The 18,353-nt window shown below is 63.7% G+C and overlaps 1 protein-coding gene across 2 annotated transcripts in view; it reads left to right on the forward strand.

The window, feature by feature from the left end:
- Positions 1–18,353, forward strand: part of COL8A2 (collagen type VIII alpha 2 chain) — a 34,229-nt gene that overhangs the window by 11,829 nt on the left and 4,047 nt on the right. For both annotated transcript variants that reach the window (XR_012778530.1, XM_075522088.1), the window contains exon 2: positions 13,302–13,484. Coding sequence is in view for 1 of the 2 variants with exons in the window: in XM_075522088.1 (XP_075378203.1) it covers positions 13,319–13,484 (166 nt within the window). In the remaining variant the exon portion in view is untranslated. The remainder of the gene's footprint in view (positions 1–13,301; positions 13,485–18,353) is intronic.

The following is an 18,353-nucleotide window of genomic DNA, read 5'->3' on the forward strand; positions in this document are numbered from 1 at the left end:
GGGCACGGCCGGGGGGCTGTCACCCCTCCCCGGGCAGGGATCGGGGGGCATTGCCCGCTTCCGTCCCTGCGCTGGCCCCAGCCCGGCCAGCACCTCCAAGGGCCTTTCCCTGCTCCGTTCCCACGCCATAGCTCCTGGGTTGAAGGCTGAAGAGTTTCTTGGGTTTCTTGTCTCTTTTTGTTGTTTTTTTTTTTTTTTTTTTTTATAGTTGTGCTCTAGAAAAATGGGATGAATAGGTCGATTTAATTTTTTCCCCATGTTTCATCGCTCATAAATGCCAGGCGAGCGCGGCAGCACGGCACCCGCAGCAGACGCCCAGCGCTCGCCCGAGCCGGGGCTGCCACGCGCCCGCCATTTCCTAGAAGGCAGCAACGTGCCCCCGCCTGCCCTGGCTCAGGGCTGCTCCCCTGCTTGGGATCTGCTCCCCTGCTTGGGATCTGCTCCCGGGTCTGGGTCTGCTCCCTGGCACCGGGGACAATCGGGATCGGCGCTGGGGCCCCTCGGGTGCGGGAACAGGTACCAGTCCCCTCCCGAGCACCACGGCAGCCTCCCGGCGCCGGTGCCCAAACGAGCGGGTGCCCCTGTGCAGAGGCGGGGGGTTCCTTGCCGGGCTCAGCACCGTGCCGCCGCCGGCCCACGTGGCCTCGGGCAGGATGAGCCCCTCTTCGGGCAGCGGGTCCCGAGCAGGGATGGAGAGAGGTTCCCACATGACCCAGCCTGGAGGAAAACTGCCTGGAAAAGAGGAGCTGGATGTTTTTCCAGCTTGAAGCCTAAACAAAAGATTTTGTAATAAGTGCGTCCCCTGGCCTCGGCTCAGCACCCAGCTCGGCCAGCCGCGGTGGCCGGCACAGCCCTCCCCGTCCCCGCCGAGTCGGTCCCCGGCTTTGCACCCCGGTGCTCCCGGGACGGGGCCGTGGGGCATGGCCCTGGCACCGTCACCACTGCAGGCTCCGTCCCTTCCTCCAGCAAAACGTGTCCCCAGGAGACTGCAGGGACACGGGGACGCGGGGACAGCCTGGAGCGCCACCGGCTGCGTGTCTGTCTGAGGGCTGGCGTCTCAACAGAAATAAACAAGTTGCCCTCAGAAAGTATTCTGTATATTCTGCACTGATTTCCACTGGTGCTTGAACTCCAGGTCCCCAGTTTTGCTTGGCAAAGGGCCGATGGTGACAGAGAGACCCCAGGCAAGTGCTCTGCGCCCTGCGGGGACGCAAGGCTGGCCCTGGTGCTCCCGAGCCCTGGGGCCTGCGAAGGTCACTGGCTCCGCTCCCGGTGCCGCCCCGGCTGCTCCCGCCGCTCCTTCCCCTGACCTGGGTCCAGAAGCGGTTTTTCCCCTGGGATGGTCCGGAGCACTCGAAATCCATCCCATTTTCCTCCAGGCAGCTGCCCCGGTGCAGTCCGGGTCCAGCCACCTCCGGCTGCTCCGCAGGGCACCGTGTGCCCCCGGGCAGGGCAGCTCTGCCGGCTGGTGCCGCGTCAGGAGAAGCAGAAGCAGCGGGAGGCGAACATGGTTTGTGGGTGCAGGGGTCCAGCCAGGAGCAGGCGGGGGGGATCTGGAACCCTTTAAAGCAGCTTAAACGAGATACTCGATTGCACTAGAAATTAGGAGCCTGGTAATAAGATTGTGGCTTCGGGTAGCGGCACAGTGGCATTACTTGAGGTTGAAAGCTCATTGTTCATGGCAAATACAGATGGTGCACGTGGGAACGGCGAGCGGCCCCGTGTCCCCCGGGACACGGCACCCGGCTGGCCGAGACCTGGGAGCCCTGGGCGAGGAGGGGAGCGGGGCTGCCCCATGGGACTCGCTGCCGCCTCGGCCACAGGGCTCGGTGGGGAACGGGGGTTTTGGCATAATCCCCAGGAAAACGGGGCCGCTAGAGTTCCCCGTGAGGCTTTCGGCTCCGAGACAAAGGAAATGTGGGAACTAAAAAAAAAAAATAAAAATTTCAAGTTGAAAAATCAAAGCAGCTGATTCAGCGATGTTGAAACATCTTGTGACAGCGTTGGACAAATTTTTTCCAAACGAAATTCTGGGAAAAAATCAGCCTGATTTTACACAACCCATGTCCATACTGAGGGAGAGGCACGTGCTGGGGGGCGGCGTGGGGGCTGCCCGCAGCCGGAGCGGCGCTGGGCTCGGCGCGCGGAGCCTCGGGGTGCTGCAGAGCCCCGGGAGCGCAGCCTGCAGAGGCTCTGCACCCACCGTGGTGCCGGCCCCGCCGAAACGGTCATTACAGAGCGCGGAGGAAAATCTGAAATCCAAGCCGGCAGCGCGGGGCCAGCGCTGGCCGGGCGGCAGGAGTGCAGTTTATGGTAGCGTCTTGTCAGAGTTTCCACTGAACACCTCAGGCTTGCTGGGATCTCGCATCAGCTCACATAAATTAAATTAAATTAAATAACGTAAATACTGCCTGAAAAGCGCGTGCTCCGTCCCCTCGCCGGGGTGTGAATACGCTGCCGTGCCAGAAAAAGCTCCTTTACGGTGCATGGCCCCGGGGGCAGCAGGGGATGGGGATGGGGATGGGGATGGGGTGGGGTGGGATGGGATGGGATGGGATGGATGGGATGGGATGGGATGGATGGGATGGGACGGGATGGGACGGGAACAGGGACAGGGACAGGGACAGGGACAGGGACAGGGATGGGATGGGACGGGATGGGGATGGGGATGGGGATGGGGATGGGGATGGGGATGGGGATGGGGACAGGGACAGGGATGGGATGGGATGGGATGGGATGGGATGGGACGGGATGGGGATGAGGACGGGGACAGGGACAGGGATGGGATGGGATGGGATGGGATGGGACGGGATGGGGATGAGGACGGGGACAGGGACAGGGATGGGATGGGATGGGATGGGACGGGGACAGGGACAGGGACGGGGTGCTTGGGGCAGCGGATGGAGAGGGTTCAGGCTGCAGCAGCTGGGGATGCGGGTCCTGCCGGGAGCCCCCGCTGCCCAGAGAGAAGCTGCCGCTCATTTTCTTTACTGGGTTAATTGAGAGCGCAGCAAAGTCGCACGCTTTAACCCCCTGAGAGCCCCGAGCCAAGGCTGGGCTTGCCAGCCACCTCCTGGGGCACGGCCAGGGCAGGGCAGGGCAGGGCAGGGGCCCCACCAGCAAGAGGGGTGCGGCCCCCAGGCCTCCTCCCCGCTGTGCCACGCCAGCTCGCCTGGTTCTGCTGCTGCCCGCCCTGACGCTGCACCCGTGCCCAGCGGGTACCGGTCCCCGGCGGGATGCTCTGCCCTGGGCACTGCGCCGGGGAGACCCCGGGAAGGGACCCGGGCAAGGTGGGGGATGGCACGGGGGCTAGCGACCACCCTGGGGGGGGATTTGCTGAGCAAATGGGGGGAGGAGGGTACGGTGCCCGCGCTGCCCGAAGGGGTGTCGGTGGGAAGCACCGGGGACCGGGACCCCCGTGCCGCCCCGCTGTGCCCGGGGAGCAACATCTCGCCCCAGCGAGCCCCCGTGGTGCAGGCAGGCAGCAGCCGGTGCCGGGCCGCCTGCCGCCGAGGCGCGGGCAGCTTTCGGAGCGGGCAGGGCCGCGGCACCGCCCTGGCAGGTAACCCTATCCCCCCGCACCACCCGCCCGCCGGGGAGGGATGCAGCCGAGGCTCCCGCTCCTGAAATTTATTTTAATGTAAACCTAGCTCTAAGGCAGCTTTTTCTCATTTTTAAACTATTTCATATCAATCCTTGGCCTGACATTTGTTTTCTTTGAGTGCGGTGGGGAGCATGGTCAGCATTGCTGAGGATATCTCCTCAGGAATCTTGGCAGAGGCGGCTCCCTATCTTTGAAGAAACAGCAAATGCAAAACAGAAGGCAGATATTAGAGAAGCACAAACAATATTCTCCCCCCGCTAACCCCAGAAGCGGCGCAGCAGCCGGCTCGGGGACCCGGCGGTGCGGGGACCCTGTGCCCGGACCCCGCTGGCAGCACCGCGCCTGCCCGGGTTGACCGTTGGCAGGCGGAGCCGGGCAGGTCCCCGTCACCTGCGGCCACGCCGCCGTGCAGAGGCACGTGGGCGACCCGGTCCCCAAGGGCTGGGACCGACCTGCGGGGACGGGGAGCGGTGGCAGCCGAGGAGCGGTCGCGCCGGGAGGGTTTGCAGGGGATGGGGGGGAGGCTGGCGCGGCCAGGGGTGCCCCCTCCGGCGTCTTGCCCTGTTGGGGGCCGGGGACCGGCCTCTGGGGCTGCCCCCCAAATGCTGAAACCCCCAGGAAATGCTGCTCTGCGGGCGAAGCTGGTTTCCCAGGCGCGTTGTCGCAGAGGGGCTTTGCGGAGGACGTGCACGGTGAGGGCGAGTGGGAGCGCGGGCAGCAGCCGGGCGCACACGGGCTCACCTGGGGGTGTTGCTAAAAAGCTGGGAGAGGAGAGGAAACGGAGATCAAAGGACCCAGCAAAACCAGGGAGACAGGATTTCAACCCCTGACATTAAAATAAAATGACTGTTAGGATAAACACTGCAAGGCAGTTTCCCATCCCGGGCAGCCAGGCTCGCTGGCGGGGGCGGAGGCCGGGGTTATGTTCCTTGGCGTTTCGCGCACGAGAAGTTTTCGCGGCAGCTCGCAAATTTGCCGTCGTATCTGGGCAGCCGGGAGAGCGGCGGAGGGCGGCGCTGGTGAGGAGCGGCGGTGCTCAGCCCGGGAAAACAACGGCGCGGGGGCCGCTGCGGTGGTAACGCTGTGCCGGGGAACGAGCTGCCGACCAGCGGCACCAGCTCTCCCGGGGACACCGGGAGCCGGCCTGGGAGCTGCTGAACCCGCATGCTCCCGCTGCTCAGGAGCCTGTGGCACGAGGCCACGACGGACGGAGCCTGTCCGTCCTGCGGGAGGGCAGGCGCTGCCGTCGAGGCTCCTTGTTGCGACCGGAGCTGCTGTGGGGGTTCTTGCAGGTGGCGAGAGGAGGGCCGGGCGTTGGGGCTGCTGAATGGAGGGGCTGGGACGGTGGCGTTGGGGTCTGGGGCAGGAGAAGCTCACATGGATGGGTCCTGCAGAGCAGCTGCTTGCCGCTTAAAACCTAATCCACTGAGGCATGAACGTCCCCGGGTTCAGACCTCTCCCCCTGTTCGCTCTCGGCAGCTCGGGCATTTCTGGCCCCCTCCATCCCCCGCCCCAAATTTCTCTCCGATGATGGTTCGTTAGGTGCCGAGGAAGTGGCTGAAAATGCTGCTGCACTCGCCATGGGTGCCTTGGAAAGAAGGGAAGAGACGCCCGGCTTAGGGCAAGGTCCTCCCAAGTGAGCTCTGAAGCCACCGCAGGGCTCCTGGCCTCGCCAGCGGCTCCCCACGGCAGCGGCTCCCCTAATGCTGTACGGGCTCCCGCTGCTCCTCGATTGCCCACAGCCCCCTCCACGGGGGTTCCCTTCCCACGGGGTGCGTGGGCCGGGGCCGGAGCAGCCGTAGTGCCGCTGCCTTCACTCGGGCGCAGGAATCGCATCCCCCGTGGTGCTGGCGCGGGCGCAAGGGGCTCCAGCAGCGCCAGGCTGCTCTGTGCTGCGCCGTCGCCCCGGCTCTCGGCGGGGACAGCGCGGACGGGGACCCGGGAGGTCTCTGGGGCATCCCTGCCCCACACGTCCCGGCCCGCGGCACGGGCAGCAGTCCCCCAGGCGAGCTGCCCCAGCCCCTCTGAGCACCCCTGCCCCAGAAGGCTCTGGCCTGGACCGCAGCTCATTATAATTAAGCCGGTGACCCCAGCACGAGGCTGGAAGTTTAAATGTCTGCGGTTGATGGCCACTTGCCTGCAAATTCCCTGAGATGGGAATCGCTCTCTGCGGGTCCCTCCCGGCTTAGCAGATTTCTTTGCAAAATACCCGTTGCATTAGAAAACGTCGTTTCTGCACGGGAGCTGCGAGGGCAAAGCGGCGTCTGAGCCACGGACCCGGGCAAACACCGTCCGCTTCCCGCCAGAGCTGATGTGTCCCTGGGGCAGGGCTGCCTTGGCTGACCGAGCCGGCACGCGTCCCGTGGGGAGCGATGCCCTGAAGCTGCTGCAGCTGCTGGGGCTCGCAGCCCGCGTCCCTCCCCGGGGCGTCTGGGCAGATGCTCCGCACCCCGCACCAGCACTGAGAGGCTGCGCTCAGGTCCCGGCACAGGCCGGGGCTCGGGCGGCGATTCGGACCCCTGCCGCTGCGCCTGCGCAGACCCCAGGAGAGGGGTCCAGACCCTGCCTGGCGCCTGCCGGGGTGGTGAAGGGGACGGGACCCTCCGGCACCGCCATCCTCGCCGTACGCTCCAGCTCTGGCCCTCCGCCTCTGCTCCGTCTTTTGGCTATCAGGGACGGCGTTGCTGCTGCCCCCCAGGCAGGCCACTGCCCCACCGGGAGGAGGAGGAGGAGGAGGAGGAGGAGAGGGGAAGAAGAGGGGAAGAAAAAAATGAATCCCCACAAAAATGTCTTCATAACAGGAAACGTCTCATAAAATACCTGTGGTTTGGCATGTATGATCCGACTGGTCAAACTATGCACCTGGCAGGCAACCCTGCTATTAATGCTGCGCGCAGTCTGGTATTTCGGTGGAGCCGAGGCTGGCGGGGGGAGGAGGACGGGACCGGGGAGTTCGGGGCGCAGAAACCCTCCGTCGGGGCTGGGGCGAGGGGCGGAACGTGTCCCTTGGGTCTCGCTCGCCTCCGTGTGCACTTGCGGGGGACAGCCCAACTGTGTTTTGGCGAGGGGACCACGGTGCCCTGGGGATCGGTGAGCCAGGCTGAGCCCCGTGTCCGGGGCAGAAACCCGGCGTTTCGGCCGCTTCGGGCCGGGGTTTTCCACCCAGACCCAGGTCCAAACCAGTGCAGACCCAGAGGTCTCTGTCCAGGTCTCCGAGTGCCGCGGTGCTCGCTGTTCCCCGGGGATGTCTCCCCCGTGATCACCCTCGGCTCCGGCCACGGCCGGGTGCGTCGGCAGCGATCAGCCCGGGGCTCTCCCACGCGCAGCGGAGGAGTTTTGACAGCCGGAGGTGAGGGATTAAGCCCTGAGCTGTGACCTGCGGCAGGCTCACGCCTTGCTGCGCTCCCGGCACACACACGCAGGGGGTCATTAATCCGCCTTAGCTGATCCCTGACCCGGCGGCTGCGGGATCAAGCGGCGGCACCGACCCTGTTGTCAGTGCCACCACCGGACCCCGGGCTCCTCAGCTCTGGGCAGCGTGCACCGCGGGCAGCGTGCACCGTGGGCAGCGTGCACCATGGGCAGCGTGCACCATAGGGAGCATGCACCATGGGCAGCGTGCACCGTGGGCAGCGTGCACCATGGGCAGCGTGCGCCATAGGGAGCATGCACCATAGGGAGCATGCACCATGGGCAGCGTGCACCATGGGCAGCGTGCACCATAGGCAGCGTGCACCATGGGCAGCGTGCACCGTGGGCAGCGTGCACCGTGGGCAGCGTGCACCATGGGCAGCGTGCACCGCGGGCAGCGTGCACCGCGTAGGCCCCCTCCATGGCCAAGCGCCAGCCTGGCACCCATGCAGGGCATCGCCCGGCCGGCGCGGTGGGGCAGGCTGCGGTTCCCGCGTGCTCCCCACACATCGCAGATGGCTCAGGCGTGTCGGGAGGCGAGTCAAGACAGGGAGAAATACCCAGGTCGGTTTTGCAGCAAGCTCTTTAGCGGCTGCCTGCGAGCCAGCTGTTTTACGACCGGCGGAGCGAGCAGAGCCTGGCGTCCCACCGCCTCGTGTTGCACACCCGTCCCCAGGCTCCTCCCGCCGCAGCAGCCGCCCCGCCGCAGTCCCCCCAGCACCGGCTCCTCTCCTGCGCCCCGGCACGGCCGCCCCGAGCTGCACGCACGCTGGCTGGCCTGTGGCTACCAAGGGCGGCTCGGCCCGTGGCCTTTCCTTCAGCCCTCCGGCTTGGAGTGAATTTGGCTGCAACCCCTGCCTGGACCGGAGCAATACAGATGGACGCAGCCACCGCCCGCAGCAAGCCAGGCTGAAGGCACCGCGGGGCTGTGCCGCCGGGCGACGCACCACGCTGTGCCATGCTGTGCCGTGCCGTGCCATGATGTGCCATGCCATGCTGTGCCATGCCGTGCCGTGCCGTGCCATGCTGAGCCGTGCCGTGCCGTGCCGTGCCGTGCCGTGCCGTGCCGTGCCATGCTGAGCCGTGCCGTGCCGTGCCATGCCGTGCCGTGCCGTGCCCAGCCCGCTCTGCGCGGGGGCCAGGCGCGGGCGCCGCAGGGGTGGCACGAGGCTGCCTGCGGATGGGGTGGGGTGTTTTTCTTTTGTCAAGGAAAATGTTTTCTTGTTCCCTCTGCTGACGGACGGGCGAGGCTCCGGGTCCGTGCGGCGCGTAGAGCAGCTTTTGGATCGGATCAGGTGTCATACATTGAAGGACCGGCTCGTGCCAAGACTCTCCCCGTGCGCTCCGGCGTTCTCGGCTGAGCTGCTGCCTGATGCCTTTGGCTTTCGCAGCCTGGCCTACGGAAACAACGTGCTCACTCTCCCTTTCAATAGCTCACTTTTCGTTTTTGACTGGTTTTATTATTATTTTTAAAGCATGTGTAGCACAAACCAAATCATCTACCTCCCGCTGGAGTCAGTCCAGCCCCGTGTTGGGCTTGGAAACCCTCCCTGCTTTATTTTTTATTGTAAATGACCGGAGGATGGAGTGGCTCGATGGGACACGGCGGCGTCCAAACCTGCGCTGCTCCAGCCCACCCACACGCGCCGGCCGCTGTCTCGGTGCTTTCTCTTTGCAGCGTCCACCCGGGTCGGGCGAGCGCATGAGGTGCTCACCGCTGCTCGCCAGCGGCCCGGGGCCGGCTTCTGCCGCAGTTTGCGGAGGTGGTGCCCGTGCCCCGTGCTCCCGGTGTGCGGCATGGGGATGGGGACCGGAACGGGGCCACGGCAGCGAGCCTGGGCGTGCGGTTGAAGCGCATCGAGGGCCCCATCCTGGCTCATCCCCGTGCCCCAGCAAACCTCCGTGGGGGCTGGCGCGGCCCCGGGTTTGATGCGGGGACGGAGCCGGGGCGAGGGCCAGCAAGCGGCACGCCGCACCCCGCGCTGATCGTGCTTTTACGGCTGGGTTTAAACAAGTTCTCCATTTTACCGACCTTCAACCGCAGTCGCGGATCCCCCGTGGATCACATATATTGACTTAAAAAATAATTAGCCTTGAAGGGAGCAGGCGCGGTGCCTGCCTGCCAGGCCCATAATTAATATTTAAATAACAGGGGCCATAAATCAGCTGCAGCTCAGTGAACAAGCCCCCGGTTGTGCGCACGGGGGAAGCGCGCGGCCGTGTTGCTCGCAGGGAAGTCGCCCAGTCTGCGGGCAGGGCCGTGCCTGCAGCGGTGACATGGATGCTGTGGGGAGAGGGGGACAGTGCGGGGTGGCAGCAGCCCCCTTCCGCTGGGAACGGCCGGGAGCTGCGTGCCGGGAGCGCGCCTGGAGCGTGCCGGGAGCTCGCCAGGCCGACCGGCACAAACCACAGACTGTTTCTGGAGCGACGGGGCCGGCACGGGCTCCGGCTGCCTGAGCCCCCGCACTCCTGCGAGAACAAGGTGACATTTCTTGTCTCCTTTCTCATGCTTTAAGTGTGAGATTTTTTTCCCTTTTCCCGGAGCTTTCATTGCGTGCCAGGGGTTTTTAACACGTCTGCTCACCGACTGCCAGGGGAGCAGACACTTGCACAGTTTGCGCGGCGGCGGCCGCGCTTTGAAGCCGTGCCAGCGGTCTCCGTGCTGTGCCGCCGCACCGGCTGCGGCCAGGTCGGGCCCCCGCTCCCCCCGGAGCCGAGAAGCGCGGTGCTGCCGAGCCCTGTCCCCGCTCCAGCACCTCGGGGGAACGGCACCGTGTCACCGGACCCCTCGAGCGCTCCCCCTGTGCGACCTCTCCCGGCCCAGCTGCTCCTGCTGGGCTCGCGTGCTGGTTTTGGCTGGGGTACAGTTCATTTTCTTCATAGTCGCTGGTGTGGGGCTGTGTTTTGGATTTGTGCTGGAAACAGCGTTGATGACCCAGGGATGTTTTCGTCACTGCTGAGCAGTGCTGACACCCAGTCAAGGCCTGTTCTGCCTCTCACCCCCCCCAGCAGCGAGGGGGCTGGGGGGGCACGAGGGGTTGGGAGGGGACAGGGCTGGGACAGCTGACCCCCGCTGCCCAAAGGGACGTCCCACCCCACACGGCGTCACGCTCAGCGTGCAAAGCTGGGGAAGAAGAGGGAAGGGGGGACGTTGGGAGCGGTGGCGTTCGTCTGCCCAAGTCACCGTCACGCGTGCTGGAGCCCTGCCGTCCTGGCGATGGCCGAGCACCGGCCTGCCCACGGGAAGGAGCGAAGGAATGCCTTGGTTTGCTTTGCTTGCGCGCGCGGCTTTTGCTTTATTATTAAACTGTCTTCATCTCAGCCCACGAGTTTTCTCACTTTCACCCTTCCGATTCTCTGCCCCATCCCAGCGGGGGGAGTGAGCGAGCGGCTGGGGGGGCTGAGCTGCCGGCTGGGGTTAAACCACGACAGCTTGGCTTTTCTGCAGGGAGCGGCTGCGGTCGCACTCCGTACCGTGCCGGGGGGGCTGGAGCTGCGCCCGAAGGACGGCAGCCCGGCTGGCCGCGGGGCCCGTCCCAGAGTTGCGCCGCCGTGCCCAGGAGCCGGCGCGGTGCCAGGCGGCAGAGCGGGGCGAGCCCCGTCCCGCAGGGCTGGGGGCAGGAGGGGCTGCGCTCGGGAGCCCCCAAAGCATCTTCCCTGCTCCGGGCAGGAAAAAAGCGTCTCCTCGTGGGGTTTCAGCTGGCCATACCGGAGCAGCTCGCGGGAGGATGGGCAGGCGGCACCGGGCCGTAGCCGTCACGGGCGCAGCGGCCCTGCCTGTGCCGTGAACCGGCTGATGTTTGCAACCTGCCCTGGGAGACGAGAACGTTGCACGGCTGCTCCTTGTGATTAATTATCATTTCATAACTCAGGAGATTTCAGGCATGAAAGAGCCTCTTCACAGACACGTTGTGCACACTTTATCCATCATATGAGACTCCAGATGTTTCCATTTTATTCTTATTAAATCACCGCCTGGAGAGCCTGGGTAACGTGAGGCCTCCTGCCCCGGTGCCGGGCAGTGCCGCGGCGGACGGCAAAGCACCAGAGACCCCTTGTCCTCGAGGGACGGAGACGTGTGCCTGGGGGGGCTCAGGGCAGCCTCCCCGGGAGAGCGGGGGCAGACGGAGCGACCCGTCCGGACCAAGGCAGAGCCTGCGGGAGCTGAGCCCCTCTCTGGAGACGCCGGGTTACAGACGGCCACCTCGGCGCAGAGCCGCGGGACTCGATTTCGCATCCGGCCATAGCAAAACCGCTGCCGGAGCCAAAGCGGAGGGATCACCTCGTCCTCCCTCTCCCTTCCCTCTGGCTCTGGTTTCCCCCCAGTCCCGTGTCTCTCCAAGGGCCGAGGTCTCGCAGGACGGGGGGACATTTGCAAATGCTCAGCGAGGGGCTGAGCCACCCCAGGGCGCTGCTCCTGTGCCAGGGGCTCGTTGGAGCAAGGAGCAGCATCCCATGAAAACGACCCCGTCGAGGGGAGGAGCGGGGGTGAATAAAGCCCAGGTGGGAGAAAAGAGAGCTGGGGATGGAGGGAGTTAGCGATGGAGGCACAGGGGTCATTCCAGGTAAGGAAAACAAATAAATAGCTGATTCAGGGGTTTGTTCTCCTCTTTTATTTAGCAGAAACCGTATTTTTACAGCTGCAATCCCTTAAAATGGGATTCTTTTTCCCTTAAACAAATCCTTGTAAAATAATGCTTCATAAAAATAAGCGTTCCTCTTCTCGACCCCGAAGACAGAAAAACAATAATGCCAGCAAGGCCCTCTCCGTGCCGCCGAGGAGGCCGATAGCGGCGGCCGCGCGTGTCCCCGGCTGTGCGGCAGGGGCCCGGCCGCGGCCTCCCTGCGGGTGCCGTGGTGGGTACGGCACAGCGCCGGCACCGCCGGCTCCGGCGCGACGGGTAGGGCAGAGCTCCTCTCCCAGTGTCTGCCACGGCCGCCTGCATCCTCACAGGGTCCGGGTTCCGTCGTGCCGCTGGCAGCAGGGCCGTCTCGGTCCCCTCCAGCCTGGGGCTGCAGCCAGGGCCGGCGAGCTCATGCACAGCCCCGAGCGCAGCCCGGCGCGGGGAGCGGAAGGGGCCCGGCTCGGTGGGCATTTACCGGGCAGGAGAGCAGCGGTCAAGGCTGCCTCGTCACCGGAGACCTCCGACAGCCTGCCAAGCGCTTGCAGCGTCAGGAACAATCCCATGGCAGGGCTCCCCCCTCCTTTTACTTCGTTTGCTTTAATTCTGTTTTAGTTTGGGGGCTTTTTGGGGTTGTTTTTTCTTCAGGCTGCAGCTTTTTTTTTTCACTGCTGCTTCAGCAAAAGCGATTCAGGAAATTCCAATCAAATCCCAGCACGCAGCAGCCCTGCCCCTGCTCCCCGGCCGGAGAGGCAGAGAGCTTAATTCTCATTAATAACCACCACGGGTCAATTATTGCGAGAAGGAGGAAAACTAGGAAAGCTCTTTGGCATCACGTGTTATTTAAGCTTCCGAAAATAAATGTTCTTTGCAAATCAATCTGTTTGCAGCTCTGCATGTGGAGCTGGCACAGAAAAAGTTGCTAGAGGAAAGGTATATTTATAGAGGGTATTTATTTTAAATAAACAGGCACTTAAGGCAGAGGCTGCTGCTCCCAAGTGCCGCAGCCCTCCCAGGGGCTTTCCCGGCCGAGGGCTCCCGTCCCACGCCCTCCGAGCGAGCTCCCGTCTCTGCTCACACAGCGCCGCAGTTGAGCCACAAATGCAGCGAGTCTCGGGCTTCAACATCGTGATTTTGGGCCAGCACCCACCGGGAGACGCAGCACCCACCCAGCCGCTCCCGGGGCAGGCAGGGCTCGGCGGTGGCAGCCTGGGCCACCTGCGGGAGCCACGGCCAGAGCACACACGGCTTTCGTTCGAGGAGACCCTGCTCGCTTGAGAGATGCGACAGCAGCACTCGGCTCGGCAGGCTGTGGTTTTCATCCTGCCTTTTTTCCCCCTCTTCTTGGATATGTTAAAAATATATAAGGGAAGCCTGACGTAGGCATAACTCCAGACAAAGAGGTACTGGGGCAGCCTCTGAAAGGCTCTGCGGGGTGCCCCTGGTTAGTCATTGCTCATAAACCGTGTATTTATTGTGCATCTCCCAGCCGGTGCGCGTTGGGAAGGGTAACGTGTTCAGGGCAACCGTGGTCCAGAAAAAGGCAAATTTGAGGGAGTCCCACTCCCAGCGGGATCCCTCCCGGGTCCCCAGCTGATCCTCGCGGGACGGAGGGTGCAGGTGGGGGTCGTGGGTGCCCGCTCTCACTGTCGCTTTGTCCGCAGGAGCAGTGGGGACCAGGATGCTGCCGGACGCCGTGGCGCTGCTGGTGGTGGTGGTGATGGTGGTTGGCCTTCGCTCGGCGGCGGGAGGAGGCGCGGCGGGCTATGCCCAAGTGAAGTACGTGCAGCCCATGGTGAAGGGACCCCTGGGACCCCCCTTCCGTGAAGGCAAAGGGCAGTACCTGGGTAAGGGACGCGCTCTGCGGGGGCGGGGGGGGAGGACACGGGGCCACGGCTGCCCGGGAGACCTGCTGGCATGGCGGGAAGGGGCTGTAGCATCCTGCAGCCGTCAGGCACTCATCGTCCCCTTACCCTTGGGGTCGGTGCTCCCGGGGAGCAGCCTGGCAGGGCCAAGGGTGCTGCTGTCCAAAGCGTCTTCGGCCAAGCACAGAGGGGCTGTTTAGGTCTCCTTAACCCACTGCAGAAAGAAAAGGACGGGCAGAGAGAGGCTCAGCAGAGAAGCAGAGCCCTTTGCTCGGGCTGGGTGAGCACCCTCGGGTGCTCATCTGGGAGCTGGTGCACAAAGGGGACCCACGAGCCCTTCGCTCTCCTCCTCCTCCTCCCCACGCGTTTCCCGGTAGCTTTGAGGCTCAGCCCCAGGAGCCGGGGCGCTCGCCATCTCTCCCTCTCGCTGCTGTTAAACCTGAGCCGTCCCCGCAAGGCTTTTTCCACTCCTCCACCTATTCCGTTTTCCCTGTCTGCATTTCACACCAGCTGGGAAAGGAAAGAGGGCCAAGGCTGGAGCCGAGACTCAGCCTAGTGAGGGGAGAGCAGGAGAGAGACATTTCCTCCCTCGGAAAGCAGCGACCAGAAACTCCACACGCGTTAAATCACTCCCCACTGAGGGACGTGTGCCGTGCGGAGGGGCAGGGGTGCTGAGGTCGTTGCTCCGTGCAGCCAGGCCTCCTGCACCGCTTCCAGCCCAGCCCCAGCCTTTCGTGACCTGCCCTGCCCGCGCGCCATCCCCTGCCCCATGCTATCCCCCTGCCCGCACCCCCTCCCCTGCCCGCACCCCCTCCCCTGCCCGCGCACCAGCCCCTGCCCGCGCGCCAGCCCCTGCCCTTGCTGGAGGCCCCCAGTGCCTGCCCAGGGCTCCTTTTACGCCCAGCCCTGGCCGTGGGTGCCGCAGGTGGGAAGGCACGGGAGGGTCCGTCCGTCCCCCGCCGGGGGGTTATTAGCGTGTGGTAATCACACCCACCCTGGGGAACTGCTCAGGGACTTGGGGTCTTTGCAAACAGCGAGTGTTGAGTGTGACTGAGTTTCTCCGGCACTTCTTGGCTCATCAGGGCATCCCCTGCCAAGCGAGCTCCCAGCACCTCCCAAGGTGCAGGCGACCATGGCTGCACCCGGGGCAGCGGCAGCAGCAGCAGCAGCAGCAGCAGCAGCAGCAGCAGCAGCAGCAGTAGGGGCAGCACAGTGTCTTCAGCTCAAGAGAGGAGGGAGGGGAGGGTCTGAGCCCTTTCCTTGGGACCAAACACAGCGGTCCCCAGTGCTCTTCCCAGAGTCAGCCGCTGCTGGCAGCACTGCGGGACAGGGCAGCGCTGGGGCTCGGGTGCCCGGACCCGCCGGGTCGGTTCTTGGCCCTCGGGAGGAGAGAAGAGCCGCCGGAGCCCTCCCCGTGGGTTTGCGCAGACCCGGACCCTCCGGGGAGCCGAAGTCTTGGCTCTGGGAGGAGAAACTGGAGAAGGCTCGGCTGCCGGTGGCTGATTTACTGCTGGGCTGAATGGCTTATCAGGAGTTCAGCTCAGCACATATGTCAGAAAACACACAGCAAAACCTGGAGCCAAATCGTGCTACAAGCCCCCCCACCTCCCTGCCCCCTTCCCAGCTGTTCTAAAGCTGCTCCCTGAATCCCAGCCAGAGACAAAACCTTCCAGCGTAGCGCAGGAACGTTTCAGCTGCTGGTGGGACTGGATTCAAGTATCTCCCTGCTGTTTTTCCTTCTTTTTTCCCTTCTTCCTATGCATCAGAGCGGCTTGCACTGCCTCTGAGCAGCGCTGCCTGCTAAGCGTGGCGGAGAGAGGAGTGAGCATGCCGGGCTCTTTGCAAGGTGCGGTTTGGGTGCGAGGTTTTCCATGTTACACCCGGCATGGATTAGAGGAGACACCGAGGCAGGGCAGAGTACGGGGGTCCCCTGGACATTACTCTCCTAAAAACCCCTGCAAAAGAGAAGATGAGCAGGGGGACGCGGGCAGGGGGACGCGGGCAGGGGGGCAGCCGCAGCCTGAGCCACCAGCTCTGGGGCCGCACAGAGGCGGCTGGGGGAAGCCGGTGCCTCCTGGATCCCACCGAGCTCCCATCTCTGCTTAACCTCTGATTTGGCAAGGAAAATCCCTGCTGGCCTTCTGCCCTGCTCGGGGAGCTCAGCTGACTCGCCGCGACGGCACAGGGCCGTGCCGTGCCCTTGCGGGTTACCCCCGGGGCAGCGGGGAGCTGTACGGGCCCCCCCCCCCCGCTGCCCCAGCCTGGCCCCGGGGCTGGGACCCCCGCCTGAGGGGCCAGGCCAGGCCCCGGGGGCTCTCGCGGGCCTGCGGGTGCCATCTAGAGAGACAGGGCTGGTTTCCCCAGGGTGCCAGACACCTTTTCTGACCCAAAAATAAACTCCCCAGGAGCACGGAGGCAGCTCTGGGCAGGAGATGCCGCTAAATGCTAAAAGCATTTAAGCAGCTGTTTGCACAGTTGGGTTTTGTTTTGGCTTGGTTAAAACCACGTCTGGGCAGCTTGCAGCCGGGTAAAACTGCCGCTGGGTGCTGGCCGGGGCTCAGGGAGCCCAGCGCTGCCCTGCGCACGCGGGGAGCCAAGCCAGCGGCACCCCAGCTCCGGGCACGGATAAGGCACAGGCGATGCCCGGGGCGGTGGTTTGTGCCAGGCAATCAGGGGAGTTCCCCTCCGGCGACCGTACGGAGGGTTCACGCCGGGGCAGCAGCCTCCGCTGCCGAGGCAAAGGAGCGCTTTTCACCTCCCCGGGCTTGGGCAACTCAGCGGGGAGCCAAGGCCCAAGCTCTGCCTTGGGGCTGCGCTGCGCAGGAGGTGGGAGCAGGCAGGTGCTGGGCAGCGCCTGGGCTGCTGCTGCCCAGCGTCCCCTGAGCAGTGTCCCCTGAGCAGTGTCCCCTGCCGCTTTTAGAGAGCCCTGCGATCGCCGTGGAGCTGCTGCTTGCTGCACGTGGCCAAGAGGCCTCCAGGCCCCTTAGCTCCTGCTAACGGGGAAACTTCACTTGCCCCTTCCGTGCTTCTTTCTGCAGTCTGCTCTCATCTCACTGCCATCCCCTGGCACGGCGGCTCCATCTGCGAGGGCTGTGGCTGCGTCCTGCGCCGAGCCTCTCCTGCGCTGAGCCTCCCCGCGTGGCTCGGGGCACCCGCTGCAATGGAAGATGGGATGAGAGATGCAGTAACGCTGGTCCCATGCAATGTCCGTATGAGCCTGTGAAACTCGCTCTCACGAGACAGGGCTTGGCAGCAGTGCTGGAATGAGCTCGGCCGGGCTCTGCCATGGAGCAGCCAACCTCTCCTTCCTGCAGTGTCATCCGGCCGCGCTGGCCAGACCCGCTGCTGAGTGCTCGTGGCTGGGAACCACTTCCCATCTTGCTGGATTATTCCTCTGCCGGCCAGCCCGCGCTGCGGGGTCCCTCTTCCAGGCGTGCAGGGGTCCTTACCGGGACGAAGGCAGCTCCAGAGGGGCTGCAGGATCCGCCTGGACGTGTCCATGCCCCTCAGGAGGTGAAAAGCTCTGTGGTGCCCAGGCGAGAGCTCGCAGGGGCCGTGCCTGCTCCTTCCCCTTCCCGCTGCCCCAGCTGGCTCTTTGCATTAGCATTCATGGCAGCTTTGTTCATGCTTCGAGGGGAACACATAACCCCATGCTGCTGCTGTGAAATGCAGAGCTCCGAGACATGCGTCTGTGGTAAGACATGGTCTTTTGAAATTGGATATCACTGGGGCTGCAATGTCCCAGTTTCTCTCCGCTAACGTCCCCGGTTTGGTTTTCCTGTCTGCTTTTTTGGCCGCCTGCAAGCTGGCAGCTCTCGCCTGGCGTTTCTCTTCGCTGCCTTGTGTGAGAGTGTGTGTGTGCTTTTTCCTTCCTTCGTGGGCTCAGCTGTAGATCCTTGTTCTGATTCCATGCAAAATGACCTAGAAAACTAATTCTTTTCAAACCATCGCAAGAAGAAAAAAAAAGGGGGGGTGGGGGGTGGGGGGGGAGAAAACACATTGAAATAATTTTCTGGAGAAAAATTTTTCCAGAATTCAAACCCCAGAAATCTGCTGTAGTGCAACACTTCACATCTCCCTTGCCTTCTTTCCCACACCGTTTTCTGGGGTGAGGAGCAGGAGGTTTGCAGAAATCCAGTGGCAATGTCATGACAGACAAGTATTTCCTTAATTTCCACAGCCAAGTGACCTCTATTACAGCCTAGGATGTGGGCCAGGCTTTGATATGTAGATAAGCTCTGAAAATGTTTCCATTACCAAAAGAAATACAAGCAGGCACCAGGCTTGGAAATGGCCAGAGCTAATTGCTGTGCTTAGGAAAGGTAAAGCTGCCCCGATGCACCGGGAACCGTGCCTGCTGCTGCCGAAGTTATTCCTTTCACATGTCTCAAATCTCCCCTAATCTTTTCCCGTTGACTGAGAAAATCTCTGTGTTGGCAGATCCTGGTGCTACGGGTGCCCGTGCTCCCAGGGCCCGGCTCAGCTCGCTGACTGCCCGGGCCTCGGGGACCCCCCCTCAGTGCCGTGCCGGGGCACACAGCCTCGCGCCCTGGGCTGGTTCTGCTCCCATCCCAGACGGGATCCACCCATCCCGGGAACTTGCCCGTACAGACCTGTTCCTGACCGGAATGTTCAACTTTGGGCAGATTTGGTTAAAATTTGCCCAAGGTGTCAAGGCCCTTTCCTCTGCCCTTCGCATTTCTCATCATAGTCCCATGTACGTGTGACTGCCAAGTATTTATTTCCTTCATTTCAAGCTCCCCCCCCCCGCCAAAAAAAAAAAGAGTTTGTCAGATTTATTCTTTCTCACCCATTCCCGGTGTCACGTGGGAGGTGACAGCCTGCCTGGGC

Source organism: Mycteria americana, chromosome 21, assembly GCF_035582795.1.
Source record: "Mycteria americana isolate JAX WOST 10 ecotype Jacksonville Zoo and Gardens chromosome 21, USCA_MyAme_1.0, whole genome shotgun sequence".
Classification (NCBI taxonomy): domain Eukaryota; kingdom Metazoa; phylum Chordata; class Aves; order Ciconiiformes; family Ciconiidae; genus Mycteria; species Mycteria americana.